This window comes from Podarcis vaucheri (assembly GCF_965113315.1).
Source record: "Podarcis vaucheri genome assembly, chromosome: 6".
In the NCBI taxonomy this organism is placed as follows: domain Eukaryota; kingdom Metazoa; phylum Chordata; class Lepidosauria; order Squamata; family Lacertidae; genus Podarcis; species Podarcis vaucheri.
In genome coordinates, this window is record NC_138764.1 from 83,982,340 (window position 1) to 84,009,451 (window position 27,112).

Genomic DNA, 27,112 nt, shown 5'->3' on the forward strand with positions numbered 1-27,112 from the left:
TACTCTCTGTATCTGCTGTTTATCTTCTTTTGCTAAAACCTGATGTGGGTTGGCTGCAACCTCCACAGGCTGCCTGAAAATTGCAGCTACCTATCAGCAGCTATCAATCATGTGCTGCGTAGAGTTGCCACTTCCTACTCAAGTGCTAAATTTCCGCATCATTGCAACTCGATGATGAGGAACCATCACACCTCTGGAATTTCCCTCTGTCCCACAGCCTGGCACATCAGGAAACAAGGTCTCTCAGCCTTTCCCTGTCTGGAAAATGAGTACCTATAGGGTTGTTGTTAGAGGTAGAATTCTTAGGAGGGCCTCATGGGTTGTTTTGAGGCACCTCACACACTTTGAGGTCCAATTGCAGATCCTTGTGGCGATTGGTCATCACTCAGCATTAAGCACCCAGGCCAACAAGTGACAAAAATCTGAGGTGCTCTGTGGTTATATCCACACCACACATTTAAAGCACGTGTTTTCCCCAGTCCCAAAGAATCCTGGGAACTGTTGTTTGTTAAGGGTGCCGGAAATTGTAACTTTGTGAGAGCCGAAGTACAGTTCCCAGGATTCTTTGTGGGAAGCCATGCGCTTTAAATGTATGGCGTGCATGAGTGGAATACAGTGGTACCTTGGGTTAAGTACTTAATTCGTTCCGGAGGTCCGTTCTGAACCTGAAGCTGTTCTTAACCTGAAGCACCACTTTAGCTAATGGAGCCTCCCACTGCCGCTGCGCCGCCGGAGCACAATTTCTGTTCTCATCCTGAAGCAAAGTTCTTAACCCGAGGTACCATTTCTGGGTTAGCGGAGTCTGTAACCTGAAGCATATGTAACCTGAAGTGCCACTGTATAACTTTTCAGTTAAAAAAAATAAAATTAAAACATTAGCTAAAGTTTCTGTTAACTGCAGCATGGCTTGTAATTATGCAACACTGGAAAACAGAAAAGGAGATTCCTCTGCACAACCGGATCAATAATGTTTGGGAAGTGTTCAACTTGGAGACACAGAAAGCAGTGGGAGAGGGTTAGAATAATAGAATTGTAGAGTTGGAAATGGGATAATTTTGGCAATCTGTGGCATCCCCCTTTTCACATTTTTTCACCTGCCCCCCATCCCAACAGTGCATGTTTGTGAGTAAGGGAGTGGGGGCTATGTTTTTATTCAGAACTAGCCTTAGAACTGGACTCAGGTTGCAACGATTTATGTATGCAAAATGCCTATTACTTTATATCCGAGACCTTTTATCCTTGGAGCGTCAGTATCCATAGGAGCCAACTCCTAGGGGCCAAGGGCCCTTCAGCCCCCCCCCCAATAAAATAACTGAGGGGCCTCCTCCCCGTTCATGGGCACTACCATTCAAATGGTGTGTGTTGTGATCGATTATGAACGGTTTATCTCTCTCCCCCCAATATTTTATTCAAGTTGGCGCCCTTGTCCGTATCATTGGAACTGTGTATTTCTCACTTAAAATCAACAATGACGTATTGAAAACAAAACAAACTTAACTTTCTGTTGCTTTGCTGCCAACCTAAAGCAAGCGAAAGGTTAAAGAGGGGGACCCCGAGAAGCCCGAGTTCAAGCCGGGGGGAGTTCCCCTCGTCGTCACCGCCGCCGCCTCCTCCTCCTCGCAAGCGGAGGCCGCAGCTTCGGCGACTCCTCCTCCGGAGGGCCGGGCCAGGCCGCGTATAAGAAAGCTGAGCGGCGGCGGGGCGGGGAAGGACGGGACACTTGGTTACCGCGCTGCTGCCGCCACCGGACCAGCCTTTGCTCTTGCGCCTTCCTTCGCGGACCCCACGACGCCATGAAGCCCAGTCGCCCCGCCGGCCTGTGCGCCCCCGCTCTCCTGCTGCTCTTGCTGCTGGGCGCTGCCGCCGCCGAGTCGGTGAGTCACTTCGGGGCGTCCCGGGAAGAAGGGGTGGCGGGCGCTGGGGAGTCGCCGGCATTGATTTGGTAGCGGGGGGCGCGCGGTTGTAAGGAGGCAGGCAAGGCTTGGTATTTTCCGAAGCGGGGACGGTGGGGGGGGGGAGAGTCGGTAGCGGGGAATAATTGGAATGTGTTGGTTCTGCCGCGCCCCCCCCTTCCGTCGCACACTCTAACTTGCGAACTTTTGCACGAGGGGCGAAGAGGGAGAGTCTGCAAACCGCCCCATTCCCTCTCCCTCCCCCTATTGCTTTGGGGACGGGACTTTGGAACGAGCGCTTACTTCTCCTTAACCTTTCCTGGTGGTGCTGCTGCTGCGGGCGCGCGCGCGGGGGGTGGGACTTGCTTGCCTGTCCTCTGTAACGTTGGGGCGAAATTCTGCTGGCTCTTTTTGGAAACGTGGGATGGGGTTGGGTTCCCCCCCCCTTGTTTTCCCACATGCACGCCCCTCTCCAAATCCCTGGAGCTATGGATGGGAGCTGGGAATGAGACACTCCCCCCCCCCCGAAGCTAGGAGCATGCACATTCCTTCTCCCTCTCCCAGTCCGTTTTCGCTTGTTGCTTTCCTCTTCCACCGCCACTTGACCCCCTCCCCTAGTTAACAGTGGAGCATTCCCCCCCCCCAACTTCAAACGCCTGGAGGCTGCTTAACACTTCCCCCCTCTTATTCCAGTGAGGCTGATAGGGGTGGGTGGGATAGGCGACCCTTACTCTATCCCCAGCTTTGCTCCCCTTGCGCCCGCTCGCCCGCTGGCTTTCGTCATCCTTTTGACTTGCCTTGCGGCTTCCTCGCCTCCCTCCCTCCTTCCCTCCCTTTCTCCTACCCTCTCATCTCAAGTCTCCAAATACCAGCACATTTTGGCAAATAACGTGCCCCGCTGCCTTATTTAGCACTTCCTCTCGCTCATAGCTGTGGAATGAGTAACCGCTGACCGAAAGCCTGGCTCTGTTGCAATTCCCTAACGTCATGCAGAACCCATTAAGTGAAATCCCCAGGGCTCTGGCATGGTACAAAGCGGGAGTTTTCTTGTAGGTCTGGATTTGATAATTTCCCCTCTCGGTTGTTCTCTGACAATAGGAGACCTTGGGTTGGGTTTTTCCCCCTGTGTGTGTTTTTCCCCTTTTGCTCCTCCTCTCCCGCCAACCAGAATACACCTTTACAGGTAGTTATTTCTCAGGTAAACACCCTTGCCTCTTGACCTTTGACCATGCCGAATACACACTCGCTAGAATATGTTTGCTAAGACTATGCAAAACCGTTGTGGGGTGGTGAGAACCTTGTTTCAGTTAACGTAATGGTGTTGTATAGGCTTGGCAGGAGACATTTTGCATCTGAAGGGGTGCAACTGATGTTGAGTAGCATTACTGCTTCTGACTGTGGAGGCAAAGCATAACCATCATGGCTAGTAGCCATTAATGGCCTTGCTCTTCATGAATTTGTCTAATCCAGGGGTCAGCATGGGGGCGGTCCACTGTCCCTCAGACCTTGTGGGAGCCTGGACTATTATTTTTTTTTGGAGGGGGGAAAGAACAAATTCCTATGCCCCACAAATAACCCAGAGATGCATTTTAAATAAAAGCACACATTCTACACATGGGCCGGATCCGGCTCTGGCTCCTGGGCCTTAGTTTGCCTACCCATGGTCTAATCCTCTTTTAAATACATCCAAGTCCGCAGTCACCATTGCCTCCTAGGGGAATGAGTTCCATAGTAACTCCTTTTTGATAGGGATAGATTTGTTTTAATCTTTCCCTCTGTGGTTTATTTAACATTTACCTGTGCTGTCTCCTTACCAATACAAACCTTTCTTTTTTGCTTGGACCAAAAGCACAACTTGTGGAATTCCCTCCCCTTAGAGCTGGGTCTGGCACCTTCATGATGAAGCTTTTGTGTTATTATCACATGAGGCTTTTTCTGCAAATGGCAGGGGTGTTCCTTGACCTTCTTGTAGATCAGGTTCAGCGTACATCATTTTGCTGTAGTTGGACATAGGCAACAGAAATAATTAAGTACGAGTTGCCTGGAAGCACTACAGCATGTGTTTGCTACTTTGCCCGATTGCTCTTAATGTGCTGCATTTAGTTTGTGGAAAACATAACTTTTTCATATATTGATGTGATATGACCTCATTTTGTTACTGCGATGTAGTAAATTGTTTTTTCGTTTTTCGTGGAGATTCCTTTCATGCACCAGTAAAGAAACCCTCTTGGGAAACTTCTTCCAGGGGTTCTGGATTTTTGGGTGTGTTCCCTCCCCCCTTCAGTAGGTCTGAGGAAATCTCAGGTAATTTTGAATCTAGGCTCTAGGATCTATCAGCAGCTTTTGTTCAGAGACTTGCCACTATCTTTAAACATTCCTTCAGCTCCCTTATCAGCCAGAGATGCTGTTGACATGGGGCTTGAGTGTTATCAAAATATCTGGCCATCTTCTGCTTTTTACTTGCAGTCTTGTTAACTACCTGGCCTGAAGTAGATGGTGGGTCCAAATACACAGGAATGTACTCCCCCACCTTTTTTTTTTGCAATGGCCCCATTTAGTGACAGGAAGATTATGTGGAGTTTTCAGTAGACTAATCCACGTATTCACTTGTGGCAGTTGTCTCCTTTTTTAATGTTGTATTTTACTACTTTGTTGATTGGCATATATAACACTTTAAAAAGTGGTCCAGTAAATTCATTACCCTCCAAGTATTGCAATAAAAAGGAAGGGTGTAAATCTAAACAAATACTTCCTGAAGCTGCTCATCCAATGCATACATGAATCTTTGTCATGGAGAATCAACCAGGTCCCCGGTGTTACAAGAGTAAAGGAGCCAGTGAAATTGGCTTTCCTCTGCAGTGTTAAAACAGTAGTAGAATTTCCAAAAACTTAAGTATCTGATTGGCTCCGCTTCACATTTTGTAAAGTAGTGCAGCATTATTAATGAACAAACTGGTTTGTCCCGTCCTGCTGCCATGAACCCCTCAGGCTTGTTCTTTCTATTCCTGCTCAGTTTTTTCTTCTGTCTCTCTCAATCAAACCAGCATTGTTAACCTGAATATGTAACTTTATTTTTTGTTTGTACCATATGATTTGGACAGGCTCGGGCAGAGTTCAGGTGTGCCCTCATTTGCCTGATGTGATATAACTACCTGTTCTGCAAAGGGAAAATAAGAATGGGCCTTGACAGCTATTCCAAATGTTCTTGCTGCATCGCAAAGGCAAATTAGATGCTAATACCACATTTCCCCATATAGGCAATATATGGTCAAACGGCACACGCAGCTCTTGTGTGGCCAGTGGGAGCCATTTAGAATTTGGACAATCCCAGCTTTTCACTTCTTAGGAGTTTCTAGCCCTCATGGTTGCAGGGTTATCAAATAGCAGAAAATGCAAAGGAACTGGAAACATGGTAAGAAGTACAGTTCTGATTTCTGTTTTCCAGCATCTACCAACGCTAGGACTGTCTATTCCACACTTTAAAATAACAGCTGCTAGGCATGTACAGATGAAGTGCAGTTCACTTTGGTCACAAGTAATTAAAAGTGTAAACTGAGTATCTCTTGAGCTCATCAGAGACTGCTAGTACAACCATGGTTGCAAGTTATCTGGACATGTTCTAGATGAGAGATGGGGAATATTGTTTTACTCCAGATCCCATTATCCATAATCATTGACTGCTGACTGAAGCAGATGGGCATTCAAGTCTTTCAAGTCTAGCAGCATCTTGAAGGACTACAAAATTCCCCATCCCTGTTTTTGAGAGAACATCCTCACTAGTCTGTTTCTCTCCCCACTATGTTTAGGAGGAAAGAGGTTCAAAGCATTGTGAACTGGCAAATCAAGACCCTATTACTAAGGCCCATGCATTTAAAGCACATCCGACACACATTTAAAGCACATTCCTTCCCCCAAGACTCCTAAGAATTGTAGTTTCTCTGTCACAGAGATACAATTCTCACCACCCTGCACAAACTAGCATCCCCAGGAATAATTTTTTTTTTTTGGGGGGGGGATGTGCGTTGGATGTGCTTTAAATGCCACTGTTTGGATCTGCCCTAAGTAACAAAATGGGGGTGGACTTGTTGACCAATGTATTTGGGGCTGCAGGCGGTAGATATATTACTTATTATTTGTGATGCAAGCTTTGCCCCACAGTGTGATAACACGGCTGATCTCTTTTTAAAAAAAAATGTTTATTAATGTCTTCTACAGTAACAAAAGACAAAAAAAATTGTGCAATTTGGGTATTATGGAGTACAGCATAATTACAAAAAATGCTAGGTCCACTATATGTCTAAAACCCCAAACCAGATCCCTATATTTTCAAATAACCATGTGATGAAGACAGGGTTGCTACAGACTGTCTGAACCTGCTATTAATAAACTTAAAAAATGGATACCATTCTTCCCTCCGCCCTTCCCTCCTCCATTACAATAACAATAAGGAAAGAAAAAAAAAGCAATTATAAACAATGAAAAATTGTCCTGGCATTGTATTATAATAAAGTTTCATTCAGTTACAGTATTCTAAAAGATACCATTTTTTATCAAACAAATTGAGTTCAGTCTCTCCTTGAATTGCTTGACGGAGATAAGTTAGAGGTTTCCGAAAGAGCTATATTCCTTTTATTGTTATGCCACATCTATTTCGGCACTGGCTCTTAAGATTTCCAATTTCCTGTTACTAGTCTCATGGCATCTAATAGCAGGTATACCAAAGTCATGTGATGCTGTAGGATTTCAGCCACTTTCTCACACTGTGTTGACTTACTGCTGCCGGGCTAGTGGTAGCCCCATCAGATATTCTTTCTAGGCCTCTTTCCACCGCCAGTGTCTCATGATTAATGTATGGCTCTGGGTGGGATGTGCAGTTGTGACAAACATCATAGAGTTCTAGAGAAATAGTTCCATGGGTTGGTACCAACTTTGTCTCAAATTCTTGGGCACTACTTGACTGCTAAACCGCCCACCTTTCATAGCTGTGAATGTAACATTTATGGCTTGCTGATTTCCTTTAACGCTGTAATACTTTCAGACCTAGATTCACGTTATGTGAAAGTAGTTCAGAGCCGTGGTCGTGATAGTCCACTGCAAAATGTTGTTTGGCTTAGTTTTGCATTGAATTGTCATATCCCCCTGCTTAAGAAAGGCTGAGTTGGGCAAACCTGCGCCTTATACTAACAGTGAGAACACCCAGAGCTAGGTAGTTGCATTGTCAAGCCAAGAGGTCCCTCCACATATGTGTAATTTATCAGATTTTGGTACCAGAAAATAAGACACTTGCTATCCAGTTCTGCTGCCATCACTTAACAACCTGGGCTGCCATGATTGTCATCACTTTTTTCAGCCAAGATGTTCATGGTGGTTGAAAATACATCTCTGGTTCCATAAATCTTAATAGTGGTTGACATGGCAGCTGTGGTGCTTTGTGACTGATTAGAAAAACCCTTGTTCAGCTGGAGAGTGCTGTCTCTGCCCAGTATGTCAAACTGGGTTGGGAAAGATGCCAACATGTGGGAAAGTGTATGACACACGATTGTGGTTCATTGGTGCTGTTGGCAAGTTCCTACATGAGACTGAAGATGAGTTAATGGAAACTTACTGGGGAGAAGGGAGGGACAACCTCCAAGCATTGTGCTTACGTCACATAGGAATTTAGGGGGGAGTAGGGGAAAGAGAAGGCATTGCAACACGTTTGGGAACGGGCTGACCTCCCATCTGTGTGTGATACAGAGAAACAAAGAAGGCTACTTGTTATGCCAATAATAGGAATTGATTGAGGTGAGAGGGTCTTGTGGAGGACTGCTAAAGAGTCTTAAGTGCATGTCATATGTACAAGAAGTTTTCCTCTTGTATCAGACACTATTGTAAACCAGAGAAGTTAAACTGTCCTGAGTTATCCTGACCTTCTGGCAGCTGTTATTGATGACATTTGGGCTGATTGCTTAGACGTGGAGTAATACAAGCCCTGAGAAAAGAAGCTTGAAAATATTTGGATTCAGATGGGTTTGTTGTGACGAGGCTGATAAGCTCAGCTCCTCAGAACAGAGCAGGGACACAGCCTGGAAAACAATTCCCTAAGAAGAGGCAACAGTTGTTCCTGTGTCTTTTAAAGGTGTAAGCAACAACTTGAATGCATTGATACACAGCGGATAACTTAATTATAGGACATTTGGCCATGTTGAAATACCACATTTTTCATGTTGCAAGCCCTTTAAGTGTATTTTTGTTTTTACCAGACTCAAATCAGTTTAAATTAAAACAGAGGTGCATTCCTGTGACCAGTTCAGCAGAGCTTATTCTGTAGAGGCAGAATCTGTTCACCTTCATGCAAGTGACTTTTTCAGTTTGTCTCCGACCCTAGTGCTTCTTGCACTAGAATAAATGTTTTGGAGTAATACATCTTCTTTAGTGGTTTTTTTTTTAAAGGACTGGGGTCTGCTCTTCTGCTTCCAAGGTATTTCTGACTACGTGAGAAAAATAATAGGTGTCTGCAATGCAGGAAGCATAGAGAAAAGACAACAACAGTTTTCCCCCCTTATTCCCCTTCTTATTTCTCTTTTGTTTTCCTATTTCTTTCTTCCCCAGCTACATTGACACGTGATGGTTAAGGATGGGGAGAAACAGAATAGGTGGTAGGGACTAACTTTATTATGGAAAACATAAAGGCTTCATTGGAAATAAAGTTAAACAAAAACACCACTACTGCATCTTGGTAATGAAAAATTTAGAGATTTGCAGCACAGTCCTCTGCATGTCTACACTGATAAGTCCCATTAAGCTGAATAGGGCTTACTCTTCACCTAAGTGTGTGTAGGAATGCAGTCTGTGAGTGCACGAAATAATTCGTATTAACTGAACTTGGCAGAACCTGTGTATAAGCTCTTGGAGGCTCACACATATTTACAGTGAGCAGGTGGCATTTAGGACGGCAAACATTTGACATATATGTAGGACCGAAGGTGTGGACCTGTTGAATCCAGTAGAAGGAATTGTGTATTTGCTTGGCCTTATGCCATGGAAAGATCTGTGGACACAGAATTACATATATGCCAGTGTGTGCATTTTGTGGATGGCCTTTCTGAAGCTGTGAATTGCTAACTGTCAGCACCCCCACCCATTCATTAGTAGTGGTAGCAGGTCTTGTGCTTGACTCAGATTTCTGAGAACTGCACATTATTTGGAAAACTCCCTGATTCAGTAGCTACAACTGAGCATGTGAATGAGTGTTCTTTTCATATAAAAGTGACACTGAATCAGCTTCCATTGATGTGTTGCAGTTCTGGCAAGTGATCGCAGAAGCTGCATATGTAAAAGGGGGAGAACTGGCAAAGACCAGAACTCTCTTGTCCAAAAATTCCAAGCTAAGGCGGATACTCTTCTCTCACTCCTTAAGCAGCACTCTGCAATCTGCTGGATTATGTTATGAATGCCTCTAATTTTGACTACACAGGTTTGGCTGCTCCTATGAACATAGGAAGGGTTCTGCTGGACTAAGTCAAAGGCCTATCTTGCCTAGCATCCTATTTTCCACAGTGGCCAATAGATGCCCCTGGGAGGACTCCAAGCAAAGACATGGGCTCAGTAGCAGACACCTCCTTATATTTACCAGCAACTGGTATTAAGAGACATGCTGCCTCTTAACAGCGAAGGGATGGTAACTCATATGGTAATGTCTTGAGTCATTGTGGAGAGCTTCTTCTGTTGGTTGGCCTCATCCACCCAGCCAATGGATTGGCAGAGTCAATAAGTGATAAAGATTCCCTTTCTGAACACTAAAACCCTAGAGATTTTACAGAATGTCAAAAGGGTTGACGTATTGAACTGCACACGCTTAGATTTTGGCTAAATAAAGAAAAGACTTGGCATCCAGCAAAACAGCACTAGGAGCGAATATGCGGCAAAAGTGGAGTTGCCATTGTTGCTCGGCAAATGATTTCATTTTATAAAAAAACCAAAACAAGGGCATCTAAAAAAGGAATTTTGACCACTCTTTTCCCTTGTTATGTACTGCCCACTTTTGGTTAATCCTCACACTGTTTGGTATTCCTCAGACTTGATAGGGATTCATGTAGGTGGGCTTCATTTAATGGAAGAATTCCTTAGTTCCACTGACTTCTTTCTTTGTGCTGCCCATTTTCCTTCAGCTATGGGAAAGATTGGTTCAGTGCACTGCTTGGTGTGCTGTTATAATAGTGGAAAGTACCTGATGCTTTGGACTGTAAACATTACATATTTCCTGTGATCCTGGAAAGCATCATTGTCTGGAAAAGTCACAGTATTAATCAGATGTAGAAGAGGAAGGCTGTGCTAATCTCTAGGCCCTCTGATTAGATTAGATTATGTAAAGCAGAAACCCCTGCAAGAAACAGCTGTGCAAACAAACCTAGACAAACTGTTGCTACCTGTAAAAAAAATTTCCTGGTATCTTGCTCATCGGGACTTAAGTGTGGGGGTGCCAGATAAATGAACAATTAAACGTACCTTAGCAATGGAAAGCTAATAGGATCTTGGAAACCAGTTGAGGATGGTAGTTAAGACGGTAGAGCATGGAGCATCTTTGCGTAGGGGAGAACTCAAAAGGTCTCAAGGAGCTATGAATCAGCCATGGTTGCTAGTCAAGATGGCTGTATCCAGCTTCCAGGATAGGATAACATGTCCCTGGGTACCAGTTGCACAACAACCACGGGAGAGGTCTCTTGCCCTTGTGGACCTCTGGCTGGCAACTGTGGCAAATAGGATGATGCACTAAGCAGACCATCTATTTTTCCTAATCTTTTGTAATTTAGATGTGGTTCTTCTTCCACACACACAGACAATTTATTGCACTCGGGTCACCTAACAAATACCTTGGATCCGCTGAGAAAAGCGGAACATTTTCACCTCCCTTCCTGTGTTGTTTTCTTGGAATCTGCAACTTGCAAGCAGTCAGTCGTGAACACAAGTGTGTGCACAAAGAGAATTGTATTTGCACAAGCTGGGTAGGTGGGGTAAATCCTTACCCCATACTGTTTCTCTCGTCCAAACAGAGTGCTTGGGACGTGGTGCAGAGTGATTGCAGGTGTGAAAACCCAAAAAGGTTATCTACATGGTCTCAATTCATGAAATCAGTGCTGGATTAAACCCTGAGGAGGCCCCTAGGCAGTCAAAATCCCGGGACCTACCTCACATTGAACTAAGAAGGCTTGATTGTAGCTTACTTTCAACATCAAATCAATATTATTTTGATCCGTGGTCGCTGGGTCCCCATAGGCTGGTGCCTCCTCTTCCTACCTGGTAATCCAGCACTGCATGAAAGCCAGTGTCTCAAAATGCCATGTAACCTTTGTGCTGGTGTGGCTTTTGGGGCTTTCTGCACAGTAAGACCTTCTTAGGATACGCAAGACAGCTGAAATATGCACGACTGTAATTTCTCCAGAGAGTCTGCTGACGGGAGGATTCCCTTCCTTCCTTGGAACTAGCGAGTCACAAGATTGAACCAAGTGATACTTCTGCTTTCCCGGCCCGGTTGGCCTTGTCAGATGTGACCTCACCCTTCACCTCAGCAAAGGCATTTTGAAGGAAGTTTGGTGAGTTGGAACAGACTGCTGATAGCAAGTTTCCTAAATGCTCTGAAAGTCTTAAGCAACACTTTTCTAAGGCATAGGCCTTAGAATCCAATAACCTGAGAAGCATAGAAGTTTACCTTGGCTGAGGGACCACATAAGCTGCCAAGCTGTTACGTGAGCCCAGCGCAGGTGGGGGAGAAATGATGGGGACGTGCCAATTTGGGGCTTTTTAAGGGTTGCCTTTGCAGCTATTGTCAATATGGCTCTGTCCAAACATCATATTCTGTTTACTTGAGTCACGTTAGGTAAATCTAGTGAGCTTAGTGCACTTGTAAAGCTGACCTATATGGGCTAATATGATTTGAAGTCCTGTAGGGCAATGCTGTTGGCTAAAGCTTGCACATGACTTGCAAGCAGAAGAAATTGGCCCAAGGGGGTGAACTAAAATGGCTGTAACATCCCTTCAGAATGTAAATAACTTCAACTTTCATCATGAAAGCAGCAGTCCTCTAAACATTGATTCAAGTCCATTTTCTTTTGCTGCTAAGACACTGAGTTGGCTCAGTTTTGCAGGAACAAGAAGGATGCATATGCTCTTCCCTAGTGTGCTTTGCTTCAATTAGCTCCTGATTTAGTCAAACCATAGTTCTACATCTGAATTGGCAAACTATGGTTTGGAAAAGGAAAATGCAGCTGTTGTGTGTGTGGGGGGGAGGTGGGCTAATTCAGATCAGGGCTGGGAAAGGGTTGAACTTTCTCCAAATTTAGCAAGGACACAAACTCTTAATGAAAAAATGACTCAAAGAGGAGCAGATTTTGAATGTAAATTTAAAAAGTACACCGGGATCTCTTAACTTTATGCAGAATAGGATTTTTTTTTTAATCTCCCCCTAGCCATTTTAGGGAGACACGTAGAAATGACTGGGAAGACAACTATACTGTACAGTGAAAACTTCCTAAACCTGTTTGTTTTAGGGCACCCATTTGATGTTGACTTGCTTGACCAACACTGTCCTGCTCTGCAGTGCCCTTCATGAATATTCTGTGCACCTGCCCATTCACAGGTGTGTGCACCTATTCACCTGGCCTTGCCATTGCCTCATATGTAAATTGGTGGTGCAGTCTAGAACATTCCCATGCAGCTGCATGTTGCAGTGTAAGATCAAGGTGGGGTAGCAATCTGTTTTGCAGGGAAGCTATTGTTGAACTTGCCTTTGAAGAGTCTTTGATAAGCTCTTGAGGAACCCGGAGCTGTTCCCCAGAACTTAGCTTGAAACCCTTCAGAGGTATAATTCAAGATGAATTCAATAAATTACCTGTTACGGAAATCCAGCTTAATAAAGGCAGAATAATTAGTGTAATACAGAGAAACATAATAGGTCTTGGTCTTCAGAGCTAAGATGAAACAAATGAACTTGGTGCTTGTATTGGTGACAATACCGGTAGCTTAGCTTATCCTCAAGTCCTGCAAGAGCATTGGTGACATGTAATTCAGTCCTTTGCATCTGTGTACTAGCTGTGAAACTTAACTCTTGCACCACCACCCACATGGTTCCCAGAGCAAACCCCTGCGGACTACAGAGGAGAGGCGAATCGGTGGAAATCTTGTTTCTGCTTTCTCCATCTTGTCAGCAGGAGTATTTGCTCCCAGGAATCTCTGGATCCAGGCCTGATCAAAGACAGATATGCAGAATAGCCTGGGGAGTGCAACACTGGGGAAAGGGTGGTCAGATCAAAAGCTTGATAGTCCTGATGATGAAGGCAGAGATGGAGGGGAAGTAATAATAGCCTGGGTGGGGGAAATACTGGTCAATCATTAATTGTGGGCAAGAGAAAAAAACCACCCCGTGAAGTGCTAGTTTCTGTGCAACTTCTTTTTTACCCCATCTCTCCCTCCCTGCACACCGAGCAAATTAGATTCAGGCAGCACAAGCTACTTACTAGTACAGTACAACTCATAGAACAATTTGCACATTTAAGCGAACACTTAAAGGCATACTTTGAAAGGAAGGGCACACGTAGATCGTCTTAACAGTGTCTGGGAGGGGCCAGGGGTGTTGTCTTAGATCCCAAAGGTACCACTCCTATCTGACTGAGAAGCCAAGAACAAGCATGCTTTATAATCAAGACTGACAAGAGTCATAGAGCCACTACAGCCGATGTTTCACAGGCTTGGGAATACTCCTTCTAATCCATCTGTCCACACATACGTAGCCTGTCACTCGTGTGTGTATCTTCTGCACCCAATGAAGCTTTTAGCATCTTCGGCTAACCAAATAAAGCGGTGCCATAAACAAAACCTGACTGGCAATTCTGTCTCTGCTTCTTTTCCCACACTTTTGTAAAAGCTGCACCCTAAATGCGTTGCCTTGAAGTTGGGCAGATACAGGCATTAAGTGTGTGCGTCGGCCATATTTTTTTGGGGGGGGGGTTGGCTTCTGAGAAGACTGAATACCAGGAATTCACAGCATGGGAACGCAGCTCTCCCCCACCCCCAAACTGAGTTGCTTTCTATCTGCAAATGGTTAGCAGCAAACTACCACCTTCTTCCTTGAGTTTGTTAGTTCAGGTCCTTGTACTTGGTGCTGCCAGCCCAATAGGTCTGACGGTTTACCCCACCTGCTTATGTACACATTGCTGGGAAGTACTAGCTAAGGCAGGCTATGGAAGATTTAATTGCCTGCCCCGTTAAAAGCGGCGCATGGCAGGGCTCTGTCTCTTGAGATTTTGCAAATTGGAGTCTGCTGTCTTTCAGCAGAGCCTAGAGAAGAATCTGGATTCTGGGGCTTGGATCTATAGAAGTGAGTAGTTCTGAAAGCTGCTAGAGTCACAAGCAGGATTCCCCTAATAAGGCAGCTAATGGTCTTTGATGCGGCAGTTTTGGGTAGTTCAGTTGGAAAAGCAAGAAGTGGTGGTTGAGCTGAAATCGTGAAACAGAAACTCAGATATATAAGCTAGGTGCCCAGTGGCTCCTTAAACCAAGGTTGCAGTCACCAAAATGGAATGTCTAGTTGCCATTTTTGGGCAAGATGGCTCTAAAGTCTTATTTTTCAAGTGATGGGTTGACTGTGATTGATTCTCAGTTAAACATCTGGCTAGTTCAGATGACAACCCTGTGCTAGGCTAAGTGCGTTGAAAACTTAAAGAACAAAATTCGCTTCATCCAGGGACACTCCACATGTATATTGGCCTATTCCGACCTCTTTTTCTTAATGGGGACTGCTCAGGCTGCACAGGAAAAGCATTTTGGTTCCAGAAATTCATTCTGGTTGTGCAGATAAAATATAACTGATAGAATTCTACAGCATTGGAGGGCGGGGTTTAAGTGTGAAAACGGTCCAGATCCTCTGATCCCCAGATGTCAGGCATCAACCTGCTGCCCAGATATCTTCAATTGGTTGCAAATGGTTCAAAGCCAGGTGCAAAAGTCACGTAGCACCTGGCTAATTTTGAACACTGCTGTGAAAGTGAGAAAGGAACCAGGCATACACATTAAATATAGCTTTTACTAATGATCTCTGCACTAACAGTCATCCTTCAGAATATCTGGGTATGTCTTGGTGCATATGATTTCTGTGGCACTTAAAACACTTGACCGCCTTGCTGCAACAGCGCTTGTGGGTAGCAGAATCAAGGTGTGCATGTGTGCCTGCACACAGTCTGTGGTTGGCAGCTGCAGAGCAAATCTTTCAGCAATTTGTAGGCTAGAAAAGCTGCTTCTCCGCCCCTGTGCTCCTCCCAGCCATGTTTGTTAATCTCGCTTGGCACTCGATATGGGCAAATCTCCTTAATGCTCAGAAGATACGCTGCAACTGGATTAAATGTAGAAGTGACAGGCTTCTGTAGTTAAAGGATTCAGCCGGAGAGCATATTAATAGCAAAGCCTGTATACGTTGCCAGAAGCTCGTGGAGCTGCAGTGCCCCTCTGGTTGAAAAACAAACAGAACTGCCCATCAGGCTGACCCTGTGCAGCTCTGTTCAAAAAGCAGAAAATAATGGAGGAACAGCAAAATCCAAAATCGGCACTCGCACAGTTTGCTTTCATTTTCTAAAACCAAGCAGGGCTTTTAGGATTGGACAGAGCATAGTAAACAAGCCCTGGAGATTAGCCCCCCACCCCTTTCAGTGCTCCCAGATCATTATGATAGATTCACAATGTATTCATTCATTGATTCTGGAATATCAGGTAGGTAAGACTAGTAAGGTCTTTGGAAACAGAAAAGAACCCAATTTCCCTTTATTAGAAAAGGAAGAAACCTAGCTGCAAACTCCTGAAACTCTGTGGAAGTCTAAAGGATCTCCAGAGATGCCATTTAAATTGGCCCAAAGCAAATGTGGACAGGCCCTGCTCAGACGTAACATTTTTAGAGACTTTGGAGTTCTTAAAGAAAACACAATTATCAAAATGTCTTGTGTGTTGGAATTGGGGGCAGTTGGGGCATAGAAATGGGACTGCATGTAGACAGAGTGAATGGCAAGTGATTCATTCTGGGTGCAGCTTCCTATTGTAAGAATGGCAGCAAGGGCCAAGTAAGACTACATAATGCACCTTCATAGAATCAGTGCTGGATCTAGGGCAGTATGGGTGGTTCCCTCACACAGGGTGATGAGCTGAGGGGAGAACAGCAGCAGCAACAACAACAACCTATATTTACACCAGTAGTTACTGAGAAGATCCATGAAAAGCAACTGTACCAACAGGAATTATTGTGAAAATAAGAAATATTCGGGAAAGGGTGCCAAATTTTGTCCTCACTCAGGGCACCATATTACCAAAGTAGAGTAGTACATATTGGAAGGTGGTTGGCCTTGCAGATTTAAGTCTTCCCAGAGCACAGAAATGTAGTTACCACCCTGTTCAACAGGACTGCCTGTCCAAGAAGCTGGTGGACTCTCCTTCCTTGGAGGTTTTTAAAGAGAGGTTGGGTGGCCATCTGTCGTGGGTGCTTTAGTTGAGAGTTCTGCATTGCAGGGAATTTGGACTGGGTGGTGTTCAGAATTCGTTCCAACTCTTTGATTCTATGGTCTGTTTAGCCTCAGTCTCCATTTACAACTTGCTCATATGAAGTAAGCTGTCCAGTGTTCCTTAGGCCTAGCAACAAACCCTGTGGTTCTTAGTGACCCATATTCCCAGCTGCATCGGGAGTAGCTTAGTATAAACCAAAGCAGAATAACTAAACCTTGGGTGTGCAGGAAACACATTTGAGAAGCTAACCTGGGGTTAAAGAGCTGTGCTCAAAAGCAAGCAAGAAAGGAGGCTGCTCTTCAAGGTTTGACTTGTAGCACCTTCAGGACTTGGCGCAAGCTTGTCCTTCCTGGGGGTTGTGGCTGTGGCCACTGGGGGAGAGATTCAAAATGGTGGATGGAGCAATCCTGTCTCCTGCTCTATCCTCAGGTTGTGCCCAAATATTCTGTTTTCTGGTGCTCTGTAGATATAGAATCTACTGCTAAAGAAGTTTTCTTTCAATACCTTTTTGGCCTCACTAAAGGTCTCTGTTAACTCTCAAAAAACTCCTATGTATTAATAAAGAAGTTTTGTTCTTAGATTAGTCGCCCAATGCTGATGCTGAGTTCATGCGCTTGAGGAAAGCCTTCTTGATTCTGGTGCCCTCCTGGCATGCATTTTGAACCACAACTCCCATCTGGGGATCGAGCGCCAGATTGGGAATGGCTGACATAGGACAATGGTATTTCATTCAATCGCATGGGCTCCTCCAGCAGCAAACGCATCTGGGTCAAGTCTGTGTTTGTATCCGGCTCGGTCACTTTCTTGCAAACGAGTTTAAGTAATAGCTTATCAAAGCACACAAAAGATGGCGCATGTCTGACTGTAGTCTTGCTCATCCTCTGATCTGATAACACACCCACCCACCGCCTACTTCTGTTAGCCATTTTTCTAGTCTAGCCTGCTTAGTCTTTCAAGCCTTTTGTCAGCAACAGATGGGCACAAAGGAAAGTTATACCTGTGATTCATCGCAATGAATGCAGCCTTAGTTGACATATGGGTGTGCCACTGCAGTTAAGAACTGCTTGCTTTGGACTGCCTTGCAATGAGGACAAAAGCTGGTCGCCGTATGCGGACCAACTCTTTCTCTCGGAAGTCTGTGGCCTCAAGGACCAAATTCTGCACACAAAATGCATCCCATCTTGCAGAGTTCGGTTTTCCATTTGGGTTGCATGCAGAGTGTCTAGATCCTGTAGCATGGCACGGTTGAGAGATCCGGAATCTCTTGGTTAGTCCTGATCAGAAGCAACCACAGGATACTTCTGCCATTGACTGCCTCTATAACTCGTGCTGAACTTGCATCAGACTAGAGCTGGCAAGAGGACTTGCAAAAGGACTTTCTGACCTGTTTCCCTCAACATGCCATTCATTATTAGTGCCGTTGGGTCATCCATCCAGTGCTGCAGCCTCTTTGGCTGTATGGGTTCTCAGTTTTTCCTGCGTAAAAGCTTTCTCCTCTGGTAATAGTAAGTTAATAATCAGTTGCTCTTCAGTAAGTGACTCCAGATACCTTGACACAGAGAAATTCTACCTCTATCCGGGCAGATGGAAATTTGTCCCTCAGGCGGAAACAAAAAATAGTTCAGTTACTTCAAGCTGGCAAATGACCTAACAATTCTGGAATTGAGTTGTGTGTATTTCTAAGCTTCCATACTGGTCTTTTGATACCCAAGGTGTACTGAGCTGCAAGGGAAGCTGTCTTACCTCGGAGTAACTCTGAAGGTTGCTACAGGTTCTTTGAACAGTGGAAGGTAAACAGGCTCTTATGAAACTGCGTAGCTTGACATCTGAACCTTGGCAAAGTCACTTTGGCTTTTATGTACCGTGCAACAGCTTATCTATTGCTGCTGTTGCTGTGCTAATTCCATATCTGTGGCTGCATTAGGCCCCAGCATTTAGTTCTTTTTTATTTTCAAAGGGCAGCTGCTGAGTTTGCTTTTTAAATTGTATGTTCTTGATGGAGCACTTAATTCAAGTGAGTTAGTATTTATTACGAAAAGAAAAAAGAAAAACCACCCTTTGATCCTCTTGTCAGCAGAATTTTCAGATGGGGGAAGCAAACAAATCTGTCAGTTCCAACCTTTGTATAATTGTGTTAATTGAATTCGGAGGCCTTGGGGAAGCAAACAGTGCTGTTTCACATACGGCTGGCTCCAGGCACCAGCACTGTGGGGGAAGACAGGCCAGACATTCCCTCTGCCCACTGGCAGCATAGGGCAAGATGGTTGCAAGAACTTTAAATAGGGTTGCTACTGCCAGGTTGTCGTGGTGCCTTTAAAGCTGGCAGCCAGAGAAGTTGCCTGCTCTCTTCACCCTTCCCTGCTGTAGCAAGCAGAGATTTTACTTTGATGCATAGGAAGTTTCAGAGTAGAGTGGATGAAACTCCGCAAGTAGAGAAGAGCAAGGCAGGAAATGAAATGGACCACATCTTCTTCTGGCACTAGTTCTGGTAATGACCTGGCAATCCTCTTAATTATCAGTGGGTTTGCAGTACACCCTGGCACTTGGGTGATCTACTGTTATGTGTCACCTTGGCAGCTCGAGTTAGGGCTCTGGTATGGTGACTAGTGTTGCTGCTTTTCAATGGTACATCTTGCAACTTGATGCAGAAATGCCCCTGTCCTGCAGGAGCCAGCTGTGCAGCCCGTAAACTCCTGTGGCTTTTAAACATGTTCTTCTAAGTTGGTTGATCAAGCTACAATCCATCTTTGAATCAAGCTATCAAAACATCTTTGAATTCTGCCTATCTCTGGAACAACCAGTTTGGCATCTGGTCCATCAAGACTCTTCCTATAAATTATATATAAATACACACACACAGAGAGAGAGAGAGAGAGAGAGCGCGCGCGCAAAAATACAATTCTACCGTTTCATCCAATTTCTGCTTATGAATACAACGCTTTGTCTTACATTCCGTAAATAAAGTACTTACAGTGGTGCCCCGCAAGACGAATGCCTCGCAAGACAAAAAACTCGCTAGACGAAAGGTTTTTTCATTCGCGATTTGCCTCGCAAGACGAATTCCCCTATGGGCTTGCCTCGCAAGACTTTGTTAAACCGTTTAAACCGTGCTTCGCAAGAAGAAAAATTCGCTAGACAGCAAAAATTGCGGAACGAATTAATTTCGTCTTGCGGGGCACCACTGTATTTCTAAATCCTACTAATACAGCATAAACACTCCAGTTATTTCTTAATTCCTCACTCATTTATGCTAGTTCATAACACTTAAAATAGAATTCTTAGAATAATTAATTCTAACTCCCTTTTCTTTTATTTGTTTTCATACGATTTTCAGATTTTGTTAAATTATTGTGTCTAATTACCCAATCTGTTAACTTCTAGTATTCTCTCTCCCCCCCCCCCGGACTACTAATATCAAACCTTCAGATATCAAGGAGATAAAGAACTATGCAACTTTTAGAAGACATCTGAAGGCAGCCCTGTATTGGGAAATTTTTAATGCTTGGCATTTTGCAATGTTTTTATATATGCTGTAAGCTGCCCAGAGTGACTGGGGAAACCCAGCCAGATGTGCAGGGTAAAAATATTATTGTTATTATTATTATAATTATTATTATTAACTATTCCTTTTAAATCTTGTTTTCCCTTCTTAGGTGAGAGAAACCGAGACTATGGACCCACAGCTATATGAATTTCCATCTGGAGATTTGCCAGATGATGAGGACTCAAGGCCTGACTTTGTAATTGATGAAGATGGCTATGACTACTCAGGTTCAGGAGATGAAGAAGGTATATATGCTTCACTCTAAACTGCCTCTAGCTCCAAGCCAAACAGCCTTTTGCATGTGTAAAATCTGTGCTCTTCTTGCCTAGGCTTGTAGTAAGCCGCAGGTTATAAATCTGAGATGAACACAGGTTGTTTGCATTGTGCTCCTATTTACTTTGCTGAATATCATCTGGCTAAACTTGGGGTGAAAGCATTGTACTCCCTAATTTGAGGCTTTGCGAGTGCACAACCACCCATAGCCAGGTGTGCGTGGATGGGAGATGCTCATCCTGCTTTGCCATTTATTGCAATCTGAATGCCTGCTTATACCTTCTAGTTCACATGCCTAACTTGAAAGGGAAACAAATGCTCTTCTGTCACACAACCACCGTTCCAACAGTGTGGGGATGCAGCCTGTGCTTGTCTGGAACAACTAGCTAAGAAATTCTAATATCCTCACTGACCTGCGGCAGCTGGTCACTGGCCAGGGAAATTTCCCACATTGTTGTGGTTCTGTTAGACAACCCCCATTAAGGCTGTATTTAGGAAGAAGCTTTCCTCCTCCTTTCTTCGGAAACGGCTCTTCTTTCTCCCTCCCCTCTCATTACTTCAGCCTTTTGATGGCACAACAGCCTCGCATTTTGTCCCCTTTGCTTTTCCCAAACCCCCAGCACAGCCTTGCTCCGGCAACTTGTTGCACGCTGCGTTCTCAACGCGGAGGAAAAACAAGCTCCGAAACTAGCACGCAACAAGTTGGGGCAGATCTGGGACTTTACATGAGCCAGTTCTCCTCAAGGAATGGGTGTTTGAAAGAAGGGCAGCTCCTCTCTTGAAAACAAGTCAAACAGCACGCTGTGTGTGGACTTGCAGTGGCAGTCCTTGCAACCGGCTGCCTGAAGCAAAACCCACTAGGTCAGGGAAGTCGGGGGTTGGGTGGAGATGTGAAAGAGGAGAGCGCACGATGAGGCGATAAGCTGTCTGATGCAAGTTTGCCAAAGTCTTCTGAAGGAACGGCAGTATAAATCTGGCAGTATAAATCGCAGTTTCTTCGTTTTGGTGAGAATTAATACGTTTTTTCCCCTCATTATGCAGATGATACAGAGGATGCCTTACTTCCAGCCTCTGAAAGACCTATGGTAGGTATTTGCAAATACTCTCCACTTGGCGAAGAAGTCATTCAGTTGATGTGCCACCTAGGACTTGCTTTTACATGGCTTCTGAGAACAGGCCACCCAGCTGTGTTACTGAACCCCTGCAGGAACATTGAAAACTGGAAATGCAAAGCGACAGTGGCTTGTATTTGCTGCACTGCTGAGCGAACCTCCTGTCAGCGCAAGGATTTATGCCTGTCAAATGGGACTTTCCTCCCACTGTGTGCTCTCTAAATCTGTCCCGGGGTTTCCCCCACAACCCTTTGGAGCAGATTTGGGGTAGGTGTGGTGCACATGTGGTGGGAGAAGAAGGAAGGGGGGGAGGGAGTCCCATTGAACAAGTAGCAATCCTTGTACTGAGGGAATGGGTTACTGCTGGGTAGGTTTACTTATTGTGTAGATCTGCATGGCTTTGACATAGGCAAATGGTGCATGTTAAAGACCCCTGGGCATTTTTTTTTAAGGTGTGCTACGCAAGGTAAATGGCGATTGGAAATGGCACATACCGAGGTAGCAAACAGTACAGTGTAGTAGCGCTCTTTTATTTTCTTTTTTGGAAAATAAAAAGTACATAATTACAAATGCACAGAGTAGGATAAGAAAAAGGAAAAAGAAATAGTACCCATGCAGAAAACAAAGTAGAAAAAAACAAAAAGGAATTGTATACGTTACAAAAAACAAAAGTTACTGTAGTTTAACCAGACCTTAACCTAATACGGTATTTATAAAAATGAATTCCAAATCATCGTAAAATTTGTCCATTGACAAGTCTGTAGAGTGTAGTAACACTTGACAGTGCTATCTGTTTCCAGAATACCAGGGTGTCTCTGCTATATAAACAACATAAATCTGTTCTGGAGCAGCATCTACAGCTGTTGGCCAGTCCTGCCATATTGTCTCTAGATGTGCTGACCCTTGGTTATTACTGTTCTCTTGGAACACTTAAGGGGAGATGCTGGCGCCCAGACGGGTTCAACCGTTCACCCTTCTTTCTTTTCCGTTCTGTGAAGCATTGCTCTCAGCTGTGTAGGTACAAAGGCATGACTCATCTTTTCACTTCATTCAGGAGCCCATGGACAACTTTATCCCTTATTCCAAAGGAGAGACAAAGGATAGCGAGCCTGCTGTGATAGAAATAGAAAACGATTCTGTTCTCAGGAAACCTGCGCCCTCTGAAGAAGGCGATGAGCCATCCAACAAGATCTCGATGGCCAGCACAGCCAATGGCAGCATCTTTGAGAGGACAGAAGTTCTGGCAGGTAACCATCTTCTTTTTGATGGAAGAATTAAGTTTGCCACTCCTTAAAATGGGAAGAAGCTTCATTTGCTGAAGAGAAGCTTTTTATCAGGAATACAAAGAACTAACAATACGGATGTGTATTGCACAAATAAGAGGAAAACGAAAATATACAGGAGCGGTGGGGAGAGGACGTATTTTTAACTGTTGTTTAAACAACATGGCCAATCTTCTATAAGCATGTGAAGGCCTGTAGATGGGCAGCCACAGTTCTGAGAAACTCGCAGTCGTCTACTCACATCGCTACCCAAAATAAGAAGCATTTCCGTTACTTAAACTTACATTCAGCCTAAACATTCAGCAGGTTTAAGCAGCCCCTCTCCCCAACTCCATATGAGTAGGTGCAAGAAGTTGTGTTTAGAGATTGGAGCCCCATGGAACATACTTGATCTCTAGTGAGATGATAAGTACAAAGATAGGGCCATGCTCCTTCCATGCACCTGGCTTCTTTCCATCGGTTGGAACATCTGCATAGCTTCTGAGAGCATCAACTGTGCCCTGAATTTTAGTAGGGCTGCTGCTCATGCATGCTTTATAAAACATGTTTGATGTTTTATCGTGTTTTTAATATTCTGTTGGGAGCCGCCCAGAGTGGCTGGGGAAACCCAGCCAGATGGGCGGGGTATAAATAATAAATAATAATTATTATTTATTATTATGATGCTGAACCTGTGCAGACATTCTGACCCGTGCATGGAGCTGACGTATGCAGCAGTTGTGATTCCAGTAGATGAGATATCTCTTACACACACTTCCTGGAGCACTAGAATGATTTTCAAAGTCACGGCTGGCAATACCTTGACCCTCGTAGCACAGGCTGTTGCAAGGATAGGTGGGAAGGGGGAAAACATTGTGCTCTACCTTGAGTTCTTTAGGGCAGCAGTTGAATGATTTAATTGTAATAATAATAAAAAATACCTAGTATCAGTTGCAACTAAAGTTGGGTGCAAAACAGCTTCCAGTACTTACTGTCTAACGGAAGCCTGAGACGGAAGCTGCATTGCATGACATGTGTTGGAAGTAGGTGAAAATCTTCTGTTTCCACAGTATTTACTATATGCTGCTATTTCCTTTCTCCCTCTCCCCCCTACTTCTAGCTCTTATTGCAGGTGGGGCAGTTGGGTTGCTGCTGTTTGCTGTCTTCCCAATCCTCCTCCTGATCTATCGCATGAAGAAAAAGGACGAGGGCAGTTACGACCTGGGCAAGAAGCCCATCTACAAGAAAGCACCCACAAACGAATTCTATGCCTAAGGCTTGCCAACGACACAAACCCATTTGGGAGTCAGAAACAGACTTTGTAAAAAAAAAAAAAAAAGCATTTGGACCGCGGACAAGAAGCTCTGAGACAAATGCTCTCTTGGATCTAACCGTCAAAGTGATTTTTTTTATATATATATATAAAAACTTTGTGACCCTTCCCATCCCGCTAGCCAACGAGGACGCAAAGTAAAAAAAAGGCAGCGTCCTAGGGAGAAAAAACCCCTTGTGGGGTGTGCGAGTGTGCATGTGTCCTGAAATGCAAAGCAAATTTTGCCAAATGCTCTGTTTCGGTTGGGTGAAGGGGTTTCGTATGTGAAACTGTTCGCATTTGGTTGCAGTGCTCCAACTTGTCTTGTCTGCAGAAAAGGTGTAAGTTCATTTCTACCTGTAAGAAGGTTGACCTGTAGCAGGGACAGCTCTACAAGGCTTTTTCTTTTTTTTTGTAAAGAACTTAATTTATGAAATCTCCTGCGCTACAGTGCACGTTAGCCTTGGGAGAGAGAGCAGATCTGCTCTCTGCAGACTTGAGTATCTCAGTACTATTTTGGATGCGGCTGTGTGAAGAGATGATTTCTTCCTTGGTGGAGAGAGGGCTGGGTAGCCTATAAAAGCAGAACAGTGTGTGTGTGTGTGTGTGTGTGTGTGTGTGTGTGTGTGGCAGGGGGGATGTCTCCCACTTTTTAAATGGAGCTGAGTTGAAGAAATACCTTTTTTATTTTTAGAAGAGGGTTTCCTTAAATAAAAGACGCTAAGAAAAATTCCCTGCCTTTACAAGTTTGTAGAAAGTATTCCGAAATTTTAAAAAGTATATATATTTTGTAATTTTCATGAGTTCTGTTTTTTTTTTTTTTAAGTCCCCTTTTCCCCCTTTGCTGGACATCTCTCCAGATGAATGGCATTTTATATCGCTCATTGCCAGAACCGATGCAGCAGCTACAGTATGTTAAAGCTCTCTAAGCTCATATCATAGGCTATTCTAGGCAGTTGAGAAGAGAATATTTATATATAATTATAAATATATTTTCTGGAGTAAAAGCAAATAAGTTTCTGGGTTGTTGTTTTTATATAGAGCTATTTATACTTTCTAAGATGGCTGCTCTGTTTTTTGGTAACTCTTCTTTTTATACGTAAAACACTAATATAATGAAACTCCTAATGATTGTGAAAACTATTTAAGCTTGATTCTGTGTACTATACCCGAAGGCAATAAGTTCTGCTAGAATTAATGTCTGTCTGCAAAAATCAGATTTCTTTGAACATGACTAAAATATAATTGGAGGTTTGTGTTTTTAGCCTATTATCAGTGCTGTGGAGCTCTATAATATATATATATTCCAGTAAAATGCACACTTGAGGTTTTGTACAGCCTTCTTGCAAGGCGTGCTGGGCTGCTCTCTTCCTTGCAGAGTTCCCCTAAATGTCTTCCTTTCCTCTTCTCGATGGAGTCATTACTTCACATACGGTGTTGCTAATCAATGGCAGCTGAACAATTCAGCTGTGTGGGTTGGAGTCCAGCTTTTACACCCAGCTTCACTGCACAGGCAGCATGGAATTTCACTGCTGGGGGTGTGGGCATGATTCGGCCACATGCTGCTGTTTGCTTCTGCCCTTTTAATGCCACGGGGTGACAGAAGACAGACTTCAGAAGCTGTTTGGTACGGAGAGCGGTGTCTCTGTGCAAAGTTGCTATTCCCCCTTCAGGCAAGTGCCAAGAGGCTCCAAATACATATTTGTTTTTCTTTTGGGCTCTTAATTGAGGCTATTGGCTTTCAGAGTTCCGAATGGCACATTGCTGTTCCTCTTCTAAAGAAGAGCATCTTCAGGGCCAAGCTTTTTCTCCAGCTGCTGGTTCTACCTGACTGTAAATGCTGGTTCCTGTTGGGGAGAATCTTCATCCACTGGTGGTTATGTCAGAATGGTACAAAAGTTTCGAACAACATGTCTGTGCTGTGCAAAGATTAAAGTGGGGGTGGGGAAGTCGTTTCTTCTCTTTTCTTTTTCGTTTTGGGCTAAGGACCACCTTTCCAGCTGGGCAAACGTCTAGGACCACCACATGCTAGTAGTGAGCAGGAGCAGGAGCAAAAGTGGGTAAACCAGTGAATGTAAATGTTGCCTTTGCTAATTTCTCTGCTCCATCCAGGCAACCAAAGGCACTCTCAGAATTGAAGGACACCTTCTAGCCAGGCAGAGAGGGGATATGAAGAGGTGCGTTGCCTGGGGAGAGTCTTCAGAGGCAGGTAGTGTCCTAGACCTAGAGGTTTGTGTTTGGCATCCTGGCTTGAGATTCCTCACCCCTCGTTTGGAGGAAAGTGTGCAACTGATGCAGCGGAGCTAGGCTTAGAGCCTAGTTCTTTGGGTTGGGGTTGGGGATGTTGATAGTGGTATTACAAGGACCTTTAAGCTGCATTGCATGGACTATGGCTGCTGTGACTTGCAGTGTATCTGGTGTAAGCTGGGTTTCCTAGGAAGCGAGTCTCTTCGGAAGTTGCTTTTCAGGGCCCCACTTGATTCCGATGTGATCAGATTGCATCTGCACAGTCTTGTCGCCTCTGAGAGCAAAGGGAGGTCTCCGTGCAGTGGGGAGGTGGTTGTGTAATTTGCAGGAAATCGGGTACTGTGCAGCAAAAGGCCGTCTCCTAACCACACAGATCCTGGCATAATCTTGAACTACTTGCATTCTTTGAGCTGTAGCTTTTAAAAACGTGGTCTTAACACTTAACTTTGTGGTCCTTGCGTGAACAGAAGGGGCCTGTGCAAGGTTCTCTGATAAGACGTTACCAGAACAATGTACAGCTTGCCTTCCCTTAAAAACAAAAACAAAACACTTTTGGCAGTGAATTCATGCGATGATTTTTGATCATGTGTATGTTAGACTGCTCTGATGAACATATGGGTAAAGTTTTAAGTCTGTGCAATGGATTTTGCTTTGGCACAAGCACAAGTCTTTTCAAACTTGGCTTCTGGAATTGTTTAGTTTGGGGTAGGGGGCTGAGTGGGGAGGATTATATACTTAGCACATTTTTATAACGATTGCTTGGAAAACATGTCTGCCTCCTTATTGCTCAAATGAGATTTCTTGTATATTTGCTTTTGTTTTCACTGTCACTGATTTGATAAAATAAACTGGTACTTTCTTAAAAAAATAAAAATCCTGCTTTCTCTTGCATAATTCTATTAAGGGGATGAATATTGGGTAGGTTTTGACTCATCTCCCTTTACTCGCACGGA

The 27,112-nt window shown here is 44.3% G+C and overlaps 1 protein-coding gene across 1 annotated transcript; it reads left to right on the top strand.

Moving 5' to 3' along the window:
* The first annotated feature begins 1,694 nt into the window (after positions 1-1,694).
* Positions 1,695-27,033, top strand: SDC4 (syndecan 4). The gene is made up of 5 exons (XM_082225363.1): positions 1,695-1,874; positions 20,063-20,198; positions 21,268-21,311; positions 22,393-22,585; positions 23,721-27,033. The coding sequence occupies exons 1-5, from the start codon at positions 1,794-1,796 to the stop codon at positions 23,873-23,875; spliced, it is 609 nt and encodes a 202-aa protein (XP_082081489.1). The 5' UTR covers positions 1,695-1,793; the 3' UTR covers positions 23,876-27,033.
* Positions 27,034-27,112: the final 79 nt, after the last annotated feature.